The 23,379-nt window shown below is 53.0% G+C and overlaps 1 protein-coding gene across 1 annotated transcript; it reads left to right on the top strand.

Moving 5' to 3' along the window:
* Positions 1–1,172: 1,172 nt before the first annotated feature.
* LOC129526899 (post-transcriptional regulator MKT1L-like) lies at positions 1,173–20,983 on the top strand. Its single transcript, XM_055362771.2, has 3 exons — positions 1,173–1,548; positions 11,701–11,847; positions 20,524–20,983. Exons 1-3 carry the CDS (start codon positions 1,173–1,175, stop codon positions 20,535–20,537), a joined length of 537 nt encoding a protein of 178 aa, XP_055218746.2. The 3' UTR covers positions 20,538–20,983.
* Positions 20,984–23,379: the final 2,396 nt, after the last annotated feature.

Below are 23,379 nucleotides of genomic sequence, written 5' to 3' on the forward strand. Positions count from 1 at the left end.
ATTCTCACAATGACCCCATAAGACTGAATTCTGTCTTATAGACTAGGAAGCAGAGGCTCAGAGAGACTAAGAAATAGGCAAAGCCACACAGCTGGGAAGCAGTGGAGTAGGCCTCCACATCTCATCTCTGTGACCAGAATGGGATGCAGGGGGTGGTGAGTCTCTTGAAAGCCGCTGATAAGTTTTTTCATGTATGAGCAAATTCACAACCCTGCTTTCATCACAGCATTCATTCTCACAAGGCCTTTGGACTGCAGAGAATAATCAGGACTTACTGTGCCAGGCACTATTCTAAGTGCTAGTTTGTGTATTAAATCGTGGCTTAATCCTCACATCTGTGTGCATAACTGGGCACTATCCTTATTCCTATTTAACCAAGAACGAGAGTGAGGCCAAGTTGGCCATCCAAAGTGGCCCGTGTGGCTCCGTGTGTGGTGGGGGAGGGGGGATTGCAGCCAGGATGCCAGCACAGTCACGTTTGTCTGTCCAGATGCCAGGCACTTAACTGCACACACTGCCTCCCTAAAGGCCCCATCAACCTAGCCCGGGCCCACGACCCCAGATGAAACATCTTTCACCCGCCCCCCAGCAGCCCGGGCCGCGTTTGACCACTAGTAGGGCAGAACCACTGACCGGCAGGCGGCGCTCCCCGGGGCTCCCGGCTCGAGCCCCACGGCACCGGGAGGAGCAAGGACCCCGAGCGGGAGGGAGACGACTGGGGGGCGCGCGGCACAAAGAGCTTTTTATTCAAATTTGTTTAGAGTTTCGCGAATTTGCATGAAAAATGTGTGAGAAAAGCCAGCTCCGGTGACCTCATCCGCACCTGCCATTAACGTTCAATTAGCGGCTGAATAGCGGCCGCCGACGCGACGTGCAGAGAATCCGGCCTGCCCCGCGCAGCGAGGGCGGCGGGCCAGGCCCGGGATAGGGTGGGACTGAGGGAGGGGGACGCGGCGTAGGGCCCCGGCCTACTCCTCTGGCCCGGAGATCCAGGACCTCGTCCGCACTCACACTCTCAGAGGGAACGCGGGGATCTCAGGACTCTCGAGCCCAAGATTGTTTGGAGCGCGCCGGGAGCCTTAGGATGCCTGGCTCCCTCTGGGCGCAGAAAAGGGCGGGCTTGCCTCCTCCCCAGGACGGAAGGTGGCCGGACGAGCCCCGTCCCAGCTCAGATGGGCTTCCCCGCCATCTTCCGGACAAAGTGTCAAGTACAAGTTCAAGTTCAGGGCCAGGCCCGGGGGGGCGCTGAGCCTTACCCGGCCGCCTTTGTTCTCTGGCATAATCGCTCCCACGTCCCCTTCCGGGCGGGGCCCAGCAGAGACCCCCGCCCCGCCCCGCCGCGCCCCGCAGGAGCCTCCTCCTCCCGCCGGCGCGGCGCCTGTCCCCTGGTCCCGGCGTCCCCGCTCGGTGTCACCGAAGGATCTAGGGGCTCGGGCCGGGGAGGGGGTGGAGGGGGGAGTGGAGGCGCGATACGAACCCGTGGGAGCCTCCCCAACCCCGCAGTCCCAGCGGCAAACTGTGCTTGTTCGGACGGATGCCCGCGCGGAGGTAAGAGCCCTTTGCGGGGTTCGCCCGTATCCCTGTGCCCCGCCCCCCGCCTGGGACTATGCGGGCCCCAAGGAGCGGGGCGGAGGATGGTGTGCTGAAAACCGGCTGGGCAGCCCCGCTGGGCCTCCGGTGGGGTGGGGGGCGCACTGTCGCTCCAGGGCTCTGGGGAGTACCAGGCCTGGGCGGTGGGTATGGAGGGCAAGTGCGCCCAGCCGAGGCCCGGTAAGATCGCCGGCCTTTCCCAAAGGCGTTTGGCTCACCCATCTCTCCTCGGCTAGCCTCTTGGTCTCCCCTTCTGTGTTTCTGGCTCTGGCTCTTCCTTGGCTCCTCTCAGATTCTGGCTGGAGGGGATCATAGTTAGAATCTAGCTCAGCCAGGTCCTGAGGCCCCTCGTGAAGAGCCGGAGATGTGTGTGTGGCTCAGCTGTTAGGGGAATCAGCTGTGCCCACTCACTCCCCCATCCCATTCCCAGAGCCTAAAATAAAGTCCTGGGCCAAATGGTGGTTGCTGGGGTGGAGTGGGCTGGGCTGGGCAGTGACTTAGTGGCAGTGCAGGGGCCATACGAGTTCTTTTGTGTGTGTGTGGGGGGGGGGGACCTCTTGCTGTCCCTGCTTGCCTAGTTCCTGGATTCCGTGCGGTGACAGGTGTTAGCTTGTACCTAGCTCATACCTCACCCAGTGCACTGCCAAGTTGAAAGGGCACGGGGGCTTCTTCTGAGTGGCCCAAATCTTGTCCCCTATACCTGCCTTTCACTCTCAGGTGCTTGCTTTGAGGTCATTTATGTACCCATGCTTTACATACAGTTCTAACATCCACAATATTTGGCTTCTAAATTCACAGCAAGTTAGAAGTAACAAATTAGAAGGGGGAAGAAGGCCTTTTCCCTGCAGCTGTACTGCTCCCATTGTGCGTTCCTTCCCCTCTTCTCTGTGTTGTCCTGGGATTTCTCACTTCTGGGATTTTACTCATGCTGAACTGCCAGCCTACTTGAGTACATTCCTTCCCAACTCCAATTGGCCAAACTTTGTCCAGTGCCTCCTCCTCCAGGAGGCCTACCCAGATTTTCTCCACATCTCTCCCTCTCTTGACACCTTCAGCAGAGGGTCAGCTGCACATCTGAGTACTTAGTAAATACTCAGTAAATGAAGTCATTTCTGGATGAATGAATAAAAAAATCATACATACACATAAATCTAACAAGCATTGAGATGGTCAAATTTTTGTTTTTAATATTGATTTAAATATAACAGCTCCCAGGGGCTCCTCTCCTCTGTTCCATCACATATGAAGTCTCTCACTTGCAAGCAAGAACCAGCCTGAAAACGTTGGTTTTGTGTGCTCTGTTAAAAAAAGAAAGAAAAATTCTATGCAAATTGCTTTAAAATTTAAAAAAGAAGAAGAAATGCCAGAAGGGATCCCCTCAGCCTCTGTGCAGCTCTGCTCTTCATCTGACGGGGCCCCCAGAGGGCTTAGAGGAGCTAAGGTTTCATGAACTGCACATGACTTGGGACCCCTTTGCAAGGTCTCTGTGGAGCCACCAGAAACTTGACTAAAAATGGAGACTGACCTACCTAGTGCGTGTGTTTAGATTCCCGATGATTCATCACTGACACGCTGATGTCAGAGGAGCCTGGGAAGATGTTTACATCTTTTTTAAAAAGGGAAAGCGAAACGTTTTTCTGCAAAACCATCTGTAAAACCATCTGTAAAGGCTGCTCTAGACTCTTCCTCTTCCTCCTGGGCACTTCTGGCCTGAGCTCTCGGACAAATCACTATTTTTCTCCTGTAGGTTCCCTAATTTGGATGGGTAAAATGAGGACATTTAAGGCAGCCACAGTTGGCAAGCAGTGGTATAAATACTACTCTGCAGTAGACTGAGAGAACAATAATTTATTTATATATTAACTCATTTAGTCCTCCCAACTAAAGGAGATGGCTCCCTTTTATAGAAGAGGAAACTGGGGTATGAAGAGGTTAAGTAACTTGCCTTCAGTCTCACATCCTGAAGAAGGTCCAGTAGGCTTTATACTTGGCAGGAAGGGTTAGACTCACTGTGCTTTACTATACTACTGACTTTGTAGCTTTGCTTCTAAGGTAGTGGCTAAATGCCTCCTCTCCCAAGTCACATTTCATGTGGATTTCCTTGCTTTCCTTATCACCCAGAGACAGAAAGGAGTCAGGGGTTGGGGGACAGTGAACAGCTTCCTTTGGAGTCCTTCATTCAAATTCTGGCTCTCTCCCTTACATACCATGTGACTTGTGTCAGATCTCCATATCCTCATCTGTAAAATGGATTTGCAAATTGATCTCATCTCATGGACTTGTGAGGATGAAAGAAGATGCTAGGTTTGGCCCAGGGCCTGAGTCATAAATGTATCCTTGAATGACAGCCATTATTATTACCAGCAATCACCTCTAATGACAATTTACTGTCACTATGCATTTTCAGAAAACAGTGCCCCTCCCCACTCAGAAAAGAAAAAACAACACCAATACATCTCCACGTGCTTTAAGTGCCAGGGGTGCCAGGACTGTGGAATGATAGCAGCTTCATTCTGTACGCAAATAATTCAAACTCCCAGTAGGTCTTGTGGACCCCCAATGTCTTAAATACAGACCCTTGAAACCTTGTCTCTCCTGGGCTCTCAGCACTTAGGAAGGTGTGAGTGTGTGGGTGGGGGGAGGGTTGAAAGGCCCTGTGGCTAATTGAGAGAATTAGAGGCCAAGATGACTCTTAAGGAGAGAAATCTGAAGCATGTTCTTTTTCACTTTCTTAGCCATAAACTCTGGCTATTACCTATTGATGAGGAAAATACATTAAGACTAGACCGTGCTATGGAAGTATAATAGATCTAGTCAGTGGAATGCTTCTGCCTCCTTTCAAGTAATTTATATTTATTTTATTTATTCAGTGCTTATTCTGTGCCAGCCATTGTTTTAGGCACTGGGGATACAGCAGAGAACAAAACAGAAAAGCCCCTGCCCTCAGGGAGCTGATGTGTGTGTGTGTGTGTGTGTGTGTGTGTGTGTGTGTGTAAGGAGAACAAAAACATCAGAAATTCTGTGCTGTACCTGCCTCTGATAGGATCCCTCATGAGTGGGACTGGTCAGCTTGGTCTCCCTCACTCTCTCACCCCTTAAAGCCAAGGACACGTGTTTTCAAACAGGTGTCTCCACTTGGGGGTATTATTAAGGAAAGAGACAGAGACAGGCTCAATTTCTCTCTATATCCAAAAATAAGTAACAGGCTGAGGTAAAAAGCTTACTCAGGCAAGGTACCCATCAAGCAGGCAATACACCGGTGCCTGCCTTCTTCATCCCATTCCTGACCAGATGCTAGATCCAGGCAAGGCTGAAATCCTGGCAGTGGAACAGGGGCAGAAATGGTGACAGTCCATGGCAGAAACCAAGAGGACTGGGAAGGGACAAGGCTGTATCCAGGGGTGTGGGCAAATCATATTAATAGCTAGCCTGTGCCAGTTAATCCTCACCAGGACCTCTGATTTAGAGATGAGGAAACTGAGGCACAGAGAGACTGAGTAAAGTGACCCAAGGCCACACAGCTATTCACTGGCAGATCGGGGACAGATTTGAACCCAGGGAGCTGGCTCCAGGGTCTATGTGCCTTATCCCACTATCAAACTGTTTATTTAGGGACCAAATTTCAGAAAGAAATGTGCACTTCTCTTGGGTTAAACTCATTCTCCAGTGTCCTTAGAAGTCAGCAGGGGGTTCTTCGTAGCCACCCTCCCTCACACTTCTTAGAGGCCCAGGTTAGAGATGTTAGGAACCTTCTTTTACAAGCCCCCTCACTTGGCAGTTGAGGAAACAAGCAGATGGAGAAGGACTTGCTGGAGGCCATTATCAAAGTGGACACTAGAATCGCGATCTCTTAGCAGAGCTCACACTGGGGCTGCATGTCAAGGTCTTGGGGAGAAGAGCTGCTTACCTTACTGGAGCCTCTTCAAGGGCCTAGCCACTTCTACTACCAGCAGAGTAAAACAGCTGCCTACTCTGTAAAGAAGTCCCAGATAGTTTCTAAAGGCCTTAGTGGACTCGAGGTACCATGGTGTCCAATTAGCCAATGGGCCTTATATCTGGTCCTTGGAGAACTGTCCTTGTACTCCTGGAGCACTGCCCATGCTCTGGGCATGTCCTTGGTAGCATATGGTTTCCTGCCAATTTAGGGAGCTTTTCTCCATCCCGGAGCCAGGGGCCGTGGAAGCCACGTTTGTTGCCCTCCCCACTCTTGGTATGTACCTTGCACAGAAGTGGGGACTGAATGACGGTGGCGTTCAATTGAATGTCTTCACCTCTTGATGCCAAGTCAGGTCCCCATACTATCCCACAAGGCTGCCTGAAAGATGCCCCCATCCTCCTTGGAACTGTGGGGGGAGGGTCAAGGACCACCACCCTGGACTTGGAATCAGAATGCCAGGAGGAATCCTGGCTCTACCTCTCCTTGCTAGGAGATCTCCAGGTAACCCAGATCCATTCTTTGAGCTTCTGTTTCCTGAAGGAAGCTGAGAGTGCCTCCTTGGGAGGCCTGGCAAGTGGGGGATTATAGGAGATGCTGTGTGTGAAGGTGCTTTGCAAAGGGTGAGGTGGGTGGGAGATCCTGCTTACCCAATCACATGCTTACCTAATCCCTGCCTTGTTTGGTCCTGGGTCAGAGGAACCTTAGTCCTTTCATCACAAACCAAGAGAGAGGATGGAGGATTAGGGGAAAGGGGGCAGGGGTGGGCTTCCTCTGAGTTTCCCCAAAGAGGCTCCATCTTGAAGGTTACCACTGTCCTACCCCATGGAGGGGGTTGCTGCAGTGAGGAGGGAGCTGGGGTGGGAAGTGAGCCTCAGGAAGAGCCAGCCTACACCACACCCTGTGAGTCAAGGAGCTATCTTCTAGCCTGGTGGTTTCTGGTTAGAATATGACATTAGTAGCACCAGCTTTACATCAGTCACTGGACTGGCAATGAAGAGGATGCCAGGTTAATGAAATGTTCCTGACTTTCCTGCCTGGACATAGAGGTTCTATCACCAAACAGAAAGATAAGGCATTTGTGATATAGTAGCTGGAGTAACCAAAACTCTTTGGAGGTTCCTGTTCGAATGCACCCCAAAACCACATAAAATTTTTCATGGGTGAAAGGGTTCTGCCCTTGGTGGTTCTGGAGTCAGATTTGGGTGCGTTTGGTCTGATTTACCCAGCCGTGCCCGCCCAGGGCTCCTGCTTGGCAGGTCTCATGGCCTAACTCACTAGACTGCCTGAGGGGGACCTGAGGTCAGTGGGGTTTAGCCAGAGTGAAATACACAAATCAGAAGGCGGGAGGTGCCTGCGCGGGCCCGGAATGTATGTGCTCAAATGCCTCTGTAGGGTATGGTTTCCTGCCAGTTTGGGGAGCCTTTTCTCCATTTGAGAAAAAACAAGCTTACAGCGAGGGGTGAGGGGTTAGGGTTTGGGATTGGGGGAAAAGGTGGGTGGGGAGCCCCCCCAAGGAAGTGAGGAGGGGGCTGCAAGGATTACACCTGGGCATACGTTTCCCTAGAAATCACATTCATTGTATTTTTATAATTTATTCTAAATCTTTCATGCGAAGAAGGTCAATAGTGAGTGTTAGTACTGGTGGCCCTCCTGATCACACCTGCATCTCTTGAGTGTGCCTTAAAGGTCTTGGGAATGGAAAATATAAAAACTGCTTCGTGATGCGTCATCTTTATCCCCCACTCCCCCACCCATTCCCATATATTTTCTACTTCTAGCCTAAATTCGGGGCCCCCTACCGGGGCCGGCCATGATCTTGAGGGCGGCATAGGGGAGGCTGCGCTCTGTCCACCCCAGCCTGGTGATGCCGTTCGCTTCTTGTGCCCGGTGTTGTGGGCTACATGCCTTTCCGGCGTACGGAGCTGAGCGTCCAGGCCAGCGCTCCTCAACCTCTCAGTAATGTTTACACGAGGCCGTCGTGCAATGAGACTATTCGCATGACATTGTCAATGCAGCGGCGCGCGCGTCTCGGCCCTCCGCGGCTTGCCAGACTGTCCTGCAAACCACCTCACCCGTCTCTTTGGCGCAGGAGACTCAGGCTGTAACCGGAGAAAACACTTCACCCTGGAACCCTAACTCAGGTCCTGGCAAAAGATGCGAGAGGAAGACTTGCTCTCTTAATAAATCTCGGCCGCCCGCACATCTGGCCCCTAGTCCTGCTCGGTAGAGGACTGGCTGGTGGATGCGCGGTCCAGGCCATGGGCACTCGACCCACCTCTATTTTCCTTCCCGAGGCGCCCCTGGATTACCACTTTCGGTTTGCGCTTACATCCGGGATGTCGAATTTCCCAGGGAATCATAATTATTTTATCTATAATTTATTCTAACCCCAAAGTTCCAAGAAAATCTGTAATGAACGTTAATATCTACAGCCTCCTGGTCAATCTGCATCGGGCGAGAGAGCCGTCGGGTTCTTTGCAGTGGGTGACTTCAGGTCCCTGTGCCTTGTTTCCTATCACTCTGAAAGAATTTTCTCCCCAAAGGGAATCCAACTTGTTTGAAACAGGTTTCTCCTCTCTGACTTTCTGCACTGGAGAAAAATCTGGATCTGCTTTTCGAAAAGATTTTTTTTTTTTTTAAGAGGCATCCGGGCAGGCCTGAGGAGTCGGGCTGAAGGTGCGCCAGCCATTATTGCCTCAGACCTCCGGACGCTACGTACCCCAAGCACCTGAGCTACTAGGGGTATATCAGACAAGATTTCTGGGAGCAGCCCCAGGAGTCCCTTCGCCTGCTCCCAGTTCGCAAGCGCAGAGGATCCTGCGCTCTGTCCCCCAAGGTCTTGGCGTTTGCTGAGCTCTCTCCGCGCGCGTCGAGGAGAGGCCGCCTCTCGTGAGCAAAAGCTGGGAGTTGTTAGAGATTCCGCAGCCGCTCTGAGGGCGAGATCGGGTTTGTCCCACGACCTCGGCGCCAGGAAGCTGTAGAAAGAGACAGACCCCAATTTTCTCCCCTTGGAGTTGAAACAAAACCTGAAAGCCCGAGGTTGCCCGCACCGCCAGAGGTGGCGCCTAGGCGGCGGGGGCGACCAGAGCCGCGTGCCCGCGCGGTTCCCAGGCCTGGGTTCTGTTTCTTCCTATTTTAGTTAGTTACTTAGCCGGTTAGCTAATAGACGGCTCACAGGCAGCATTTATGCAAACGCCAAGCCTGGACCCACGCTGAGTCTCCGCGGCCGCCAGACCTATAGTTGCCCGGCTGGGCTCCCAGAGGAGTGACGAAGGGAAATTCCTAGTAATTAAAGGGGAGGTTTTCCCGGGGCGCCCCTTGGTGAAGTGGCCTTGGCTTCGAGTGAGGAACAAAGGACTAAGGTGCCTGCGCGCAGCGCGCCCTCGGGGCCCGGCGCGACCAGCTTTCACGCCCCTCCCAGCTCCACGGCGGCCGCGGGCTTTGTGAGCTGGGGCCGCGCGCCGCGCTGCACCTGCCCGGATTTAAGTACCTTGGCGAGGCAGCGCAGGCGGCTGTTCTAATCGCCTTCTCCAAGTACCTGCTCATGAATAAACACCAACCCCATTTATCAGGTACTTAGCGCTCATTGTGAAGGGGAAATTGGCCCTTTTCTGAAAGTGTCTATCCACAACCCATCTGCGCAGTTCTGGTTGCAGAATTCCCCTCACCCTTGAGACACACACACACACACACACACACACACACACACACTCGCAACACGAGGCTCCTCCAAGCTAAGATAAACTCGCTTTTCTTCCGGTAAGTGCGTGATTGAGCCGCGACAATAGGCGGCGAGGAGGAGGCCGTTGGGTCAATAGCCTGCGTCTCTCCCATTGATAGGAAAAGTCAGTGCGCGGAATGCAGGGCCTTAGGAAAGCCCTGTCCGGCGTTCCAGCCACAGGGGTCACACTTGCATCAACATGCGGGCACGCTGCCCCTTGGGTACCCCAAACATTGAGCAAAATATTGGAAAGGTGGACCGAGGTGTCTGTGGTGCCTGCCAGCATTGGTCGGGTGGGCCCCAGCTGTACCCTGGGTTCCCCTACTTTCCCCCAGTTGGGCCCCACATCTGGGTCTGGCTCTTAAGTCTTGGGCATATGGGATAGAGAATTTAAGGATCCAGATGCTTTGCAATCCCCGGGCTAGTAGGAGGAAAAGTGGCTCCTCTGGGAACCCGGATGGGCCGAACAGCAGCTTCCGGCAGAGGCCCTCAGGTTTCAGAGTTCTCCAAGTGGGGAGAAGGGCGGCCTGCTCAGCCCGCGCACCCGTGGCAGCACCACAGAGGGAATAAAAGCAGGGTAAACAATTTGAAGATCCCCACGAAGGCAAGAGAGTAAATTTACAAACTCATTTGCGTCCGGAATACTCGCTTCTTTTTCACTCATACATTCCTTCTAAAATGTGGGCTTTCTGTGTACATGGGCGCGCATTCCCAGGACTCGGTTCCCTGGGTGGAATTCACCCAGGAATACAATCGATTTTCTTAACCTGCGTACGGCCACAGGCAGCTCTGAAAATGAAAGCGTTTGCTAAGTGGGGGAGATCTCACCAATCGAACGTTTAAAAATGGCTTTGTCTTCATTCAGCTCCCCCGATTTATTTTGTGTTTTACAAATAGAAGCTCAGAGCTTCTGTCGCCCAGTCCTTGCATGACTCATGGCGGTGGCCACACGGGTTTCAGGGATACGGGATGTTTAGAAAATCGCTGCATATCGGAGTTTCCTAGCACGTTCCATTTATACTGAACGCAGGCGGCCGCTGAAAATCCAGCCTCGACTCTTGCTAATGACTGGGTAGGACCCTCGGGGTCCTGCGACCGTGCTGGAGGGTGTTCCCGGCTCCGATCTGGGGAGGCCTGCGCGGGGACTAGGTTCTCGAGAGGCGAGCGGGCGCGCCAGAGAACCCGAGACTGCTGCGGGGCCGGATGCGGGATCCCTGGGCTGCGGTTCTACGCAGAAACGCCAATGGCCATGCCTCCCCAGCTCCTCCCAGCCCCAGTCACTAGGCCGGCGCCTGGCCCGGAGATCCTCCCAGAGCCCTGGCGGTGCCATCATGCCGGAGAAGACAAGCTCGGCCCCGCTGGAATTCGCTCCAAAGAAAGATGCTCATTTTTGGAATATTCTAGAAAAATAACAAGATCTTGTTTGTCTTTATGATTCACGGGAGGTAGCTGATGGGAGGGCCATTTACATAAGGGCAGACACTGTGGGGTGAAGGTGACTTCTGGACGTAGGCTTTAAAGTAGGAACGGCTCCAAATTCCCAATATCTCCGGCCTTTCCGGTTGCAAATCGGACCCCTGCGGGAAAACCAGACACTTCTGTTTCGTGGCTTTCGGGCTGCCTCCAGCCCACGCAGGCTTGTTTAGTCCCCGTGGAGTCAGCCCCGAGCCTTCCTAGTCCTGGAACAAGGGCTCCAGGTCGCGGCCGCGGGAAGCCGCCGAGAGGGCGGGGAGTAGGGATTCCCTCCAGCTCCGCAGGGCATCTCACAAGCGCCTTCTTCTGCGCCATCTCCCCACCTCCAGGTGCAGGGGATGAGCTTCCCCAGGTGAAGCTTAATTTTATGTGGTGAAAATTCTGGAATTCGAATTCGTTGCTCTTATGTGTTTGTGTTAAATGCCTTGATGGCGTAGGTGTGTGCGCGCCCTCACAAATTTATGGAATTTATGGGCGGTGAGCGCGGCCGGGAAAGGTTTGGGGGACAAGTAAGAGAGGGCGCCTGCACGCTCTCTCCAGGCCCGGGACTGGCCCCCAAGGCAAGGCTGGAGCAGAGCGTGGTGGAAGTGGTAAAGGCATCAACTCGACTCCCTCTCTCTTAGGAGCCCTCATTTCACCCTTCTCAGCCACGCCCTTCGTTCACATTCTTGAGTCCCTTGGGGTCCCAAGCAGATCCCCCACAGAAGACCAAGGAGAAGTGGAATTGAATCAGGGCAGAACAGGGCTCCCCCAGGGCCGGTTCCCCGACTGGCATGGTGCAGCCAGGCCCGAGGCCTGGGACAGCCGTTTCGGAAACCCTGGGGTCGAGGCCCTCCAGACTGGACTCAGGCCGCAGGAAAGAGCATAAGCCCAGCCCTCTCACATAGTGTGGCTTGTCCTCAAACCTCCCACCTCCCCAAATCTCCCCACTACAGCCCACCCTCACTAATCACCCCCCTTCATCTTGGTTCTTTTGAAGGGGTGGCCACGGGAGTGCCTCCGCCCATGACAGCAGTGTGCAGGAAGCTGACCTGGAGCTGGGAAGCCGGGAGAAGGCACGTGGGGTTCCACCTAGATAAACCCCAAAAAGACAGCTCCACTGAGGGCCTAGCAAACCTGAGACCAGGTAGGGAGCAGCGTGTCCGCAGGGGCAAGGATGGAGCACCAAGTGCTAGAGCCTGAGATTTGGGCTCTCACATCCCTCCTTGGGAGTACTTGTGGCCCCTGGATAGTCATCACGTGCAAGCCTCGGACCCCTTGGAGGGGTTAGGGAGGGATCTGTGGTCACCCTCTCATGTCGGCTACTGAAACCCCTGGGTTCCTTGAAACAATCTAGCCTACACCAGGAGCGTCCATCTTAAAGCTGGTGGCTTTTGGTTCCCCAGGACCCTGCTTAACTCCCATGACGTCAGATCACCACTTAGAGCGTCTCGATGCCCAGGCTAGAGGGATCTCGGTTGCACCAGCTTTCCCCACTGCAGTTTCAGGTTTTGTCCCGACCGACTTTCAGCAAGCGGCTTAGCTCAGCCCTGGCGCTGCCTTCCAGGAAAGAGGGGCAGCAGCAGCCTCGGCTGAGCCGGGTGCCCTTGTGGGCTATCTAGTGGGGGCTCGCGGGTCCTTGCCTTCTCTGCCTGGGGTGGGTGGGAGGTAGGTTCTTGAACTTCCCGGGGCTTCTCCCTGGCACACTTTTGCTGCCACATCACGGATGGAAACGCTGAGGCCAATGGGCTCAGGTTCGCTAGCAGCAGGCAGCCGGCCCTGGTGTGCCCGCTCTGGCCTGGGTGCCCTGCATACCCCCGCGCGCGCTTGCTCTGTGTGGGGGGCTGGCAGATAGGGGTGTTCCTAGGGGCCACGGGGGGGGGAAGGGGGTGGCGGGGCCGGTCTTGCGCTTCCCACGCTCCCTCTGTTCAGTTCACTCTGGTGGTCTCTGTTCCAGTCCGGCCTAGGGATCCCTGGCTCCCCACGGCCAAGCCGAGAACTAGCGGGCGCAGGTTGCATTGTGCAGACTCCCGGGGTCAGGTCGCAGGGTCACGTGCACGTGTCGGGCCTTCTCCGGGCGCTCCTGTTCCAGATCCGCCGACAGAGGGCGCCGGGGGCCCGAGAGGAGCATGTTCGGGCGCCTCTCCCGGGTCCCTGGCGCCACGCTGTGGGGCTTGGTGGTTCAGAGCCACACCTGACACCCTCACGTCCCAAACCGGGATAGTCGCACCGACAAAATCACAGGAAGGAAAGCGCAGCTGACTGTGGGCGGGCGGGACGGCGGAGCCACTTACAGCGGGACCTGCGAGGGTGTGGGTACGGGACTCCCAACGGACCCTCTAGTTTGTAACCGTGCGAACACTGGAGGGATTCACTATGTGCACCGTGGAGGCGAGGACATCCACCTGAGTGTGCAGAAGCAGGGGAGGGACACAAGAGATAGTCCCTGAGACTGGCTCCAACCAATTTCTGAGCTGGAAGGGTTTTCTAGAACGTTAGTCCAAACACCCTCTTTAATAGCAGGAAACTGAGGCCCTGAGAGGGCAACGACTTATCCAAGGTCCTGCAGCACTTACAGACAGGGCTGACTCAACTAGCGCTGGGGAAGGGCGGCCCCTCCGCTGCCCTCTAAGCCTCAGTTTCCTCCGTTGTGAAACATTGCAGATGTACTAGGTCGTGGTTCTGGAGGTATGCCTGAAGGGGTGTGCAGGAGTCTGCATGGGTATGCACATATGTGTTGGTGCACGTGTTGGTGCATGTGTGTGTTGGAGGCAGCCTATGGCCATCTGAGAAGGGCTATGTCTCCATGCGTGGGTGCCTGTAAAGAGCTCCGTGGGTGCCTGTGTGTATTTGTATTTGCCCTTGAAGGAGTAGATGTGTATTTGCCCTTGAAGAAGCATATTGTGTACAGATGTATTTGTGCCTATCTAAGTGTGTGTTTGTGAAGGGATGTGTTGTGAGGAGTTGTGTGAAGAGTAAAGGGATATTTGTGTCTGTGAATTGTGTACATGTGCTTAAAGGGGTAATTGTGGATTGTAAATAATTGTACGCTGGAAAAGGGCCTGGCACTCCCCATCCACTGGAACCCCACCGCCTGCCTTTACTGCTCCTTCACGTGTGCCCTGGAGCCCATTCTCATTCTGGACCCCACAGAAAGGGGCAAGGGGATGAGAGGGCTGAGGGACACAGGCTCTGGGGTGTGGCTCTGCCCCAATGCCCAGCAGGCTCTAACAGGCTGTGATTAGGCAAAGCTTCTCCTGGGCTGCAGAGGGAGAGAGAGAGAGAGAGAGAGAACGAGAGAAGAAGGAGGATTACGGCAAATTCATTTCTATTTTCCAGCCCAGTAAGCCTGCAGTGTGTCCCTGGTGTTAGCATGAGAATGGGCTAGGGCTCTGTGAACACCCCCCGCCCCCGACCTACTGACCCCTCTTCCCCCCTGACGTGAATAGCGGGACTCACAGCCTCCCCAGCCTCTCCAACTAGTGCCTGCAAAGCCACGGCTCCTAATCAGGGTAATTTAATATATTTTAAGCCCCCGGCGGCTTTATTTTCCCTCCTTTTCGAGTTTGTTTTAGGCATTCACAGCTCTCACCCCGTCATTAGACGGCCTTATTTGACGGATGGAAGGAGCTGCTATGAGACCACAGCCCTTTGTGTCCCCCACATAAGCTGGGCTTCCCCGTAATTAGAATGGTATTCCCAGCCATTGAGGCTTTTCATGAGGCAGAACAAAAACTCCCCGAGATGAATATCCCCCAACCCCCAGCCCCCTGGCCAGGAAAGGGGCTGTGAGTTAAAGGGACTCCTTGGGGAAGGCAGTCCAGAGCAAGGACAGCCAGGGTCCTATCAGGGTGAGGAATTTAGGGGCCATGGGAAGTGGGCACCAGACAAAGGTTGGTGGCTGGTCAAGGTTGCTGGTGAACACCAGTCACCTATACATACTCCACCCAGCACTCAGCCAGCGTCAGGATGTACTGGGCTCATCAGAGGACCTTCATATTCTATGGGGTCTTGGGGTATGGAACCAGGCTGGAATGTGCATGTAAAACACAAACACACACGGTCACACTAGTCAGTCACATGCAGGCTTGGGATTACATTGTAAACACACATATATACACATACATATACACATGCATGCTCAGCCACAAGATTACAACGTCACTAAACTACGTTAGGAAATACTTGTAAATATACACACATCACACACATGTTACCCAGACAGAACCAGACTGCAGTTTGTCTTTATATCTGTGCACACACACACACACGGCCAGCCACTCAGATTGCTTGTGAACACACACACACTCCTGCATACTCATATACATATATACACCCTTAGGGTCATCCAGACCCCAGTTTTTCTGGGGGCATTCACCAGCCTGTGCACACTGTGGCACACCACGCCTCCTCCCCAGGATATAGACTTGCTTCTGGCCACATTCCTAGGTCCATGCTCAGCCTATGTGCAAGTAGTTTGACATGCACACACATGCATGGATACATGCCCATCCTCTGGCTCACGCTGACATGTGAAAACTCAGGAAAATACTATAGAACCAACATGACATTACAGTGTTTCCATATTTTCTGGCCAGCCTCTCCCAGACACTCATTACCAGACATGCAAGGGAGTTTTGAGGATAAGCCCCCACTCAGCTACACACTGTGCTATGAACTCAGCCCCCAAGTGGGCTGGGTTCTCTGGGGCTCAGGTGGGTCTCCTGTGCCCTCTGGGGAGAAGAGATCTCCCTTTTCAAGATTGGACCATGCTCCAAGGACAGAAGCCAGGTGTCTGGCCGTCTGGTACAATCAGTAGCTTTTTTCAGGATTCAGGAAAGGCTCAGAGGGTGATAACTAGGTCTGGGAGTCTGCAGACAGGAGAACTCACCTGCTAACTGACGCACAGGGATGCAGTCCCATGGAGAAATAGCTAGTGCCTCATCTCTAGGAGGATTCCAATAGGGGCAGCATGATAGCCAGGCAGAGATGTTGTGGGATAATTCATTTATTTAGTTCAGCTCCTACTCTCTACCAGACCCTGTGCCCAGTGCTTGGAATACAGTGGTGAGTAACGTACAAGCCTGTCTTCAAAGGATCTTAGAGTCTTAAATGGGAAAGCTAGACACACACAGTTAATAGATAGGCCTGGGCCAGGGGACAGAGATAAGGCTGGGGCAGAGAGGAAAGTGATGTAATGGGTCTCTAGTTTCCACAATGGAATGTTGGTATCAGGGACTGAAGTGGATCACTTAACATCCTGTGCCCAAGGCACAGTTGTGGCACCTTGGAAGTTTTTTTTTTTTTGTTGTTGTTGTTGTTGTTTTTGAGACAGAGTCTCGCTCTATCGCCCAGGATGGAGTTCAGTGGCATGATCTCGGCTCACTGCAACCTCTGCCTCCCAGGTTCAAACAATTCTTGTGCCTCAGCCTCCCAAGTACCTGGGATTACAGGTGTGTACCATCACACCTGGCTAATTTTTGTATTTTTTAGTAGAGATGGGGTTTTGCCATGTTGGCCAGGCTGGTCTTGAACTCCTGGTCTCAAGTGATCTGCCTGCCTCAGCATCTCAAACTGCTGGGATTATAGGTGTGAGCCACCGCATCTGGCCCTGCACCTTGCAAGTCTTTGAGCTGGATAAGTGATGCATTAGCTGGCCTCCAAGGGCTCTCTCCATTCTAAAATTCTTGTACTCCTGGTCTAGATCCATGGCTTTCTCACCGTGGCCCCCTTCCCAAGGTGGGTGGTCTCACCCTAACTCACTCTGCACAGTGTACCTTTACCATGGCACTTATCACCTCCACCAAAGTTGCACCCAGGCTCTTAGTGAGGGGAGTGGCTGGACCCATTCAGGGTCTCTGGGAACAAAGGAGAGGCTCATAAAGAGTGTGATTAATTCAGTTTGCTGGGGCGGGGTGGGAGGAGTGTCCAAAAGAGGTAGGTTAGGCTTCTTCATGCTCCTGACTTCTTAGGAGTGAAGAACAGTCCACTGAGTCTTATGGAGCCGCATTCTCTTCTATTCTGGAAGGAAGTACAGCTTTGAAGTGATGGGGTGGGGACCTCAGACTGGTAGTTGTTTGCATACTTTTTTTTTAACCTTACATCTTGTTCAATATGTGGGGCAACCAGGAGATATAATATTACTCTTATATCTGCTGGTGGCCCAAGCAAATGCATACCCAGAAAATGACCAGAAAACCTCAACATCTCTCTCTAGGTAAAACGTGTGTCTGTTTCTCTTCGTAGGAAAAATTTCACAGGGTGAATTAGAGAACAAGGGATGCTTTGAAGCCACTTCTGATGTCTTTTATATATATATATATATTTTTTAATTTTACCATGGCGTTCCATGGTGTAATGTAATGGTTAGGAGCCAGGGATCCGGAGACATCCCGGTTCAAAGCCTGTTCCCCTCTTTGAGAGAGCTTGGCCACATCTTTTTGGGCCTGGGTGTCTTCAACTGCAAAGCGGGAATAATAATAATACCACCCTGCTAGGGTTGTTGTGAGGATTAAATGAGCTGATACATGTAAAAGAGCCCAACAATGCCTTCCATGCAGTAAGTACTCAGCGTTCGCTGTGGTGATTAATATTAAAGTGAGTGCTCAGTAAATATTTGTTGGGTAAATGTGTGCATTTTTCATTTTGTTTGCATTCAGGATAAAGTTGTGGGAAAATAAGATCTTCCTGGTAGCCTCTGCCCGGTAACTGGCAGGAGGCGGAGATGGGGTGGAGGTGGGCTGAGAGTCTCCAGTAGTTAAAAAAAATAAGCGTTCGGAGAGGATGGGGCCTCAGGTCGTTACTGCGGTCTCCAGCAGGGGGAGCCCAGGTTGTCATCACTTGCCGGCTCCAGACCGCAAGGAGGGAGGGAATTACCCTTGACCGAGCGCCTACTGTGCGCAGTGCCCCCGTCAAGCGCTGGGGGGCGCCGTGAAGTCAGGATGACTGGGAAGTGGGGGCTTGCAGAGGGCGCAGTGAGGTGCTTTTGAACCAAAGCAGACCTACAGGGCCGACTTCCTGAGGGCGAATGTCGCTTTGCTGCAGCGGGGCACGGGTTTGGTTCCCGGCGGGGCCTGGCCTGGGAAGCGCGGGGCTGAGGGCGGTGCCCGGCCGCTATCCCGAGTCGGTGCGTGCCTATGCTGCAGGAGGGCCACCAGGAGCTCTGCTTCTTCGCTGCACCCGGCTCGGGCAGGCACTCAGTACAACTCACTTAGCGAAGTAAAGCTGCCTGGCGGGGACACTCCGGGCTGCAGGCGTGCGTACAAGGGGCCTCCTCGTGGCAGTTTTGGGGTGGAAACAGTACCATCCCCCCGCACCCCACCTTTCCCCCATCCCTGCGGCTAGACCGGGAAGAGGTAAAGCCCGGAGACTCCACCTTGGCATGGGGCAGGGGTGCCACATGGGATCTGGCCTTGAATGGGACATTCCTCATTCTGCTTCCGGCAGCGCCAGGTTTTGTCGTCCACTACTCTGCGGTGGCGGGTCGGCAGCTGGAGGGACAGCTAATCTGGGGGCCCTGGTATATGTTTATGTATATATGCATGCATCTATGTATGTATGGAGTAGTTTTCATAGATATTTTCAAATATCAGAGCTCCCGACAGTTCATCATAGCAGCTAATTAGAAAAAGGAGTTGCACCTCGGCTCAAAAGATGCCAGAATCAGAAAGATATTGAGGAGCAAATGATTGGAGACGGTTTTCCCTTTGCCCCAGAACAGGCGGGTTTGGCCCTGTAGGTGAGAGCGAGATCTGAAGAGGGTGGGGCCGGGGGCGCATGCGCTCGCTTCCCTGCTGGCCCAAGTGGTCCCGGAACAGTGGCTGAACCAGCGGATCTAGTGAGGGAGCTGGCAGTCCCGCCGCCCCTGACCACTCCTGGCCCACGGCGTTTGGCCTGGCAGGCTCAGGAGCTTGGCTTCTGCCCTCCCAGACGCTCTGCTCCTAGAGAAGTTGGGTTGGAGTCGTCGAGCTCCACATTTCCAACTGTGTGAACTCGGCCAGATCTTTTAACCTCTTGAACCCTTGGGAGCCAAAATACCAGCCCCTCAGTGGAGTGCGAGCAAGCGTCTTCAGGGAGACTGTAAACCTCTGTGGACGCCTGTCAAGACCGAGTGTTGAATGCCTTGCTGGATTTTTGTGTCGTTTAATCCTCATCTGAGGAGTCTTTCTCCCAGTTTTACGGATGGGGTAGTGGAAGTCTTGATGAAAGGGAGCGGATGCCCTTGTTCCTGGGGCAGCCAGCTGGAAGCCTCCTGTTGTTTCTCAGGCCCCTTTTAAAGTTCCTAAAATGGAGTGCTGGGACCCCAGGAGGGAGGAGAGGCACACAGGATAATTCTGGCTGAGGGCAGAGGTCTCCTTCACCTGGGGTCTTGGTCTGAGGAACTGAAGTGGGAACCTGGTGAGGACAGGTCACCTTCAGGCCCTCACTTTTTGGGTGGCAGTATATTTGCCCAGTCCCCATTGGAGGTTGCGGGGGTCTAGAAAGATACAGGATATGGGCTGGTTGGGGGAGGGGAAGTCTCCCTTAATTCTGTGAAGTCTCCTCAGGTATCCCTTTTCCAGGAAGGGCATTCATATTTTATCAACAGAGGACCAATTATGAGGCGTTGACCAGAGGTTTACTTTTGTTTCAGTGACTGCCAACAGCAGCTCCTTGGGAGGAGCTACTTCCCCCCATTTCACAGGGGCAGAATCTAAGCCCGGGAGCAGTGAAGTGAAAAGTGACTTATCCCAGGTCACATAACAAGGGAGCAAAAAGAGAAGGGGATGGGATTTGATTCTAGGTCTGGTCTGGCCTTGCCTTCACACCAAAAACCTAGTCCTGGCATCCCCCCCGCTTCTGCATCTGCCTTATGATATCCCTTAGAGCGGGTTGGTTCTGAAGTTGGAGCCTGGCCCATTTAAGGGACATTTCCAGGACAAAGCTTGCCTAAGGATCAAGCCCCCACCTAGTGCAGGGAGGCTAGGTGGGCACAGGGTGCCCATGTGTACCTGGGCAATGGCAGAAACGGTGGGTTTAGCACTGTGGAGCAGATGGCCATGACAGGGTGAGCTCACACTGTGGTCTGGGGTATCCCTAAGGTCAAGGTCAGAGTCTTTGCTGCTCCCTTTTCCCTCTCATAGGGAAGCTGAGAGAAAGCTCTTCTTTGGGGTTCTGAAACCCAAAGGTCATTTCTGAGTGAGAAAGCTGAGACCCTTCCCATCTTCCCTGACCCTCCTGACAGCACCTTTAGGAGCCAGAATTGGCACAGCGAGGCTTCCCCAGGTGCAGACGCCAAGTGGCATCCCCCAACTCCTGGAAGAGGAATCCTGATGAGCTCCAGATTAAAAAATCAATCCAGTTCAAAAGTGATTAGGGGAAACTAGATTCAGTTAGAGAGGACAGAGCTACGAGGGCCAGGAGTAGAGGGCAGGCCTCTCACTACCCCATCCTAGAGAAACTCTGCCATTGGAGGGAGAAAATCTGCACTGGGTCTGGAATGATTAAACTGTCCAGCTCTCAGAGAAGCAGCTTAGTTCTTCGGAGCTTTGTTAGCAGAGACACAACAGGGCAGTGCAGACTACCAGGAGCTGCGCAGAAACGCCCCTTCCCCCAACCTACTGCACATCTGGCATCTTTTAAAATTTTCCAAAGTCGGGAAAATAAACTCCGGTGTCTGTGACAGACGCTATTTTCAGAGGGTTTGCTTTGGGTCTCCCCTTCCACTGGTGACCCCTAAAATCCATAAGGGTCCGGCTTGGCGGTGTGGCGGCATCATTATCTCCATTATGAAGGGTAGCAAACACAAGTTTTCAGAGAAAGGGCATTTGCCTTTTTCTTCTAGCCACCAGCCTCTGAGACAGCGCTGGACCCCGAGACTCTGCAGGATTCGCCTCAGTGCAGAGGCTCTGGATTCTCTGGCTCTGAGGCGAGATGGGAGCTGTCCTCCCAGTGGTGCTGAAACTCGGGCTGCCTCCGTTGGGGTCACCGACAGAGGCTCACTTGTTCAGGCACATCCTGGGTCAGCCTTTCCGCCTCTGAGACGGGCTCTCCCATCTCAGATGGGAGATTCTGCCTGGAAGAGAAGCAGTCCACGCCATCATCATTCCCCGAAACCTTAATAGCCACCTAACTGGATTCACCACTTCTCGTCTTGCCTCCTCAATTCATTCTCCACTCAGTAACCAGAGTGGTCTTTTCAAGAAGCAAGTCTGATCCTATGTAAAGTACTCATATGGTTTTCCATATCATTCAGAATAAAACTTAAACGTTCTTGCTAGAGCTAGGAGACCCTTCCCCCTCAATGATCTAGCCCCTCTCTGCTTCTTCCACATTAATCGCCTATCAGGATGGTGGTGATGGGTTAGAACTGACTTAATTCTGATATATTTTGAAGATAGAACTGCTTACATTTGCTGAGACATTAGAGGGGTGTGTAGGAGAGAAATAGTGGAGTCAAGGATGACCCTGGGGGTTTGAGGTTGAGCGCCTGGAAGGATGGAGTTTCTGTTTCCTGAACTGGGAAAGGCTGAAGAAGGAGCAGAGTTTTGGGGATGGGGATCTGAAGCTGTTTCTGAACAAGTTAAGTTTGAGAGATCTACTAGATAGCCAAGGGAGATAGTCTAGTAGGCAACTGGACATATAAACTTGGCATTCAGAGGAGAGGTCCTGGCTGGAGATATTAACCGGGGAGAGGTCAGCTTATGGGTCTTATCTAAAACCATGCAGATGAGATCACTAGAGAGTAAAAGTACAAAGAAGAAAAGTGTTCCAGGGGCTGAACACTGGAGTACTTTGATTTTAGAGGAAGAAATTGAAGAAAATCAGTAAAGGAAACTGGGAGGGAGGGTCTTTGAAAAAGAAGAGAACAAAAAAAGTGATGTACTTGAGGCTGGGGGTTGGGGGCAGTGGAGGTGTCTTAAGAACAAAGGAGAGGCCAAAAGTATCCAATATGCTGACAGGCCAAGAAAGATGAGGATTGACAATTGACCTTTCGATATGGCCTCACAGAGGTCCTTTCTGAGAAGTGGAAGTAGGGAGGGAATATTAGAGGGAGAATGAAGAGAGAGCAGGAGGAAATGGTACCCAGGCAGGCTGAGGAAGAGAAAAATTATCTGGGAGCTAGTGGGGAGGCCACAGGGAAGGAACCAAGAGGTGGTGAAGCACTAAACAGTTTCAGCCAGGTAAGTGACTTGTTGACAGACCAGGTCCTCATTCTTCCACATGCTTCAAAAGTTCAGTTTAGAACCAATCTGGGCCATAGTAAGACACTCAGGGTACACATGTTTAGGAGAGTTTTTCTTTTCTACTTCATTTCAGCTCAAAATCCCTCCTGGCGAAGTGGTTTGACATTTACCTTTCTGGGATCAGAACTTTGTAGCCTCCTGTCTTGACCAGAATGACATGTGATCTGCATGGGGAGCACCAGGGCACATGAGCTAGTTCAGTGAAGGGGTCCCGTCAGAGCAGGCTTGGGCTGTGTATGTGCAGGCCACATGCCCAGACATGAGGCCCTCCAGGGCCTCCTCCCTTGCCTGGCTTGGCCTCGGGAACACCCTAGAAACCTCTTCTCACCTTATTTTTCAAGTCAAGAAAGATAATACCCCCAAACTCATTCTGGCTCTGCTTGACTGGTCGGTTATGCAGATGGTAGCCCGCTTTCCTCTCAGAAACCCTGGCTCAGTGAGAGTGCCATGCTCCCCGACAGCCAGTGAGGACCTCTGTGGTCCTTGCACCACCCTGAGAGGCAGAGGCAGCCTTTCTCGCTTCGTGCCCACCTTTGGAACAATGGTCACCAGTTCGCCATCTAGTGGGGGAGCACGATGCCCCCAATCTCATGCACCAAGGGCAGAGACAAGGACGAATCTTCCACTCTCAGGAGTCCTGGGGCCACAGAAGGGAAGCAGGTCAAGCACAGGAGATGGATTATCATGGGTTCCTTCTCTGTCTTGGTGGCCCCTCAGAGGCTGCACTGCACCCACTCCCGATGTCATGGGGGAACTGCAGGGCCGGGCCAGGTGCAACTCCCAGGCCCGGTGGCCTTGTGGGGAGTGGGCTGAGGGGGTTGGGAGAGTTGTTGGGGAGGTTGGGGTGTCCTGGGGCTACCAAGGGAGCTGCTGAGAGAGTGAGGCCTCTGAGCGACCCCTGCTGATCCATCCCCTGCACAAGCCACACCTCTCTGTGCAATACACTTAGGACTGCCCATGGTCCCATAAAACATTTATACGTGGGCTACAGACTAGCAACAAAAGTGTGATGTGAGCACTGATGGGGAACTCTGCTGCAGTGTGCCTTGGGCAAGTTACTGCCTGTGTCTGGGTCCCAGTTTCCTCATTTGTCAAATGGAGGTACAAGAACAAATTGGAATCCAAGATCCTTTCCTGTCTCAAAAGCCCTGATTAGCCCCAGTTTGCCTCCTCTGGTACAAGTAAGTCTGGCACATCTACCGCTCAGGTATTTCTTTAGCTCTGAACAGAAGAACGCCTCCTCCTTCCCCAGCCCTGGTCTGAATGCTCACCCTTTTCTGTCCATCCTGGCCACCTCTTTCTCCCTGTCCCTGGAAAGGCTCTACAGAGGAAGTGGTGTTCTAACTAAATGGAGAAGAGATAAAATGGCATTCCCAGCATAGGCAAGGGTATATAGTCATGGAAGCCTGTGTGATTCAAAACATGCCCAGTGGCTTGGTATGGCTGGAATGAAG

The sequence above is a fragment of the Gorilla gorilla genome, chromosome 16 (assembly GCF_029281585.2).
Source record: "Gorilla gorilla gorilla isolate KB3781 chromosome 16, NHGRI_mGorGor1-v2.1_pri, whole genome shotgun sequence".
NCBI lineage: Eukaryota > Metazoa > Chordata > Mammalia > Primates > Hominidae > Gorilla > Gorilla gorilla.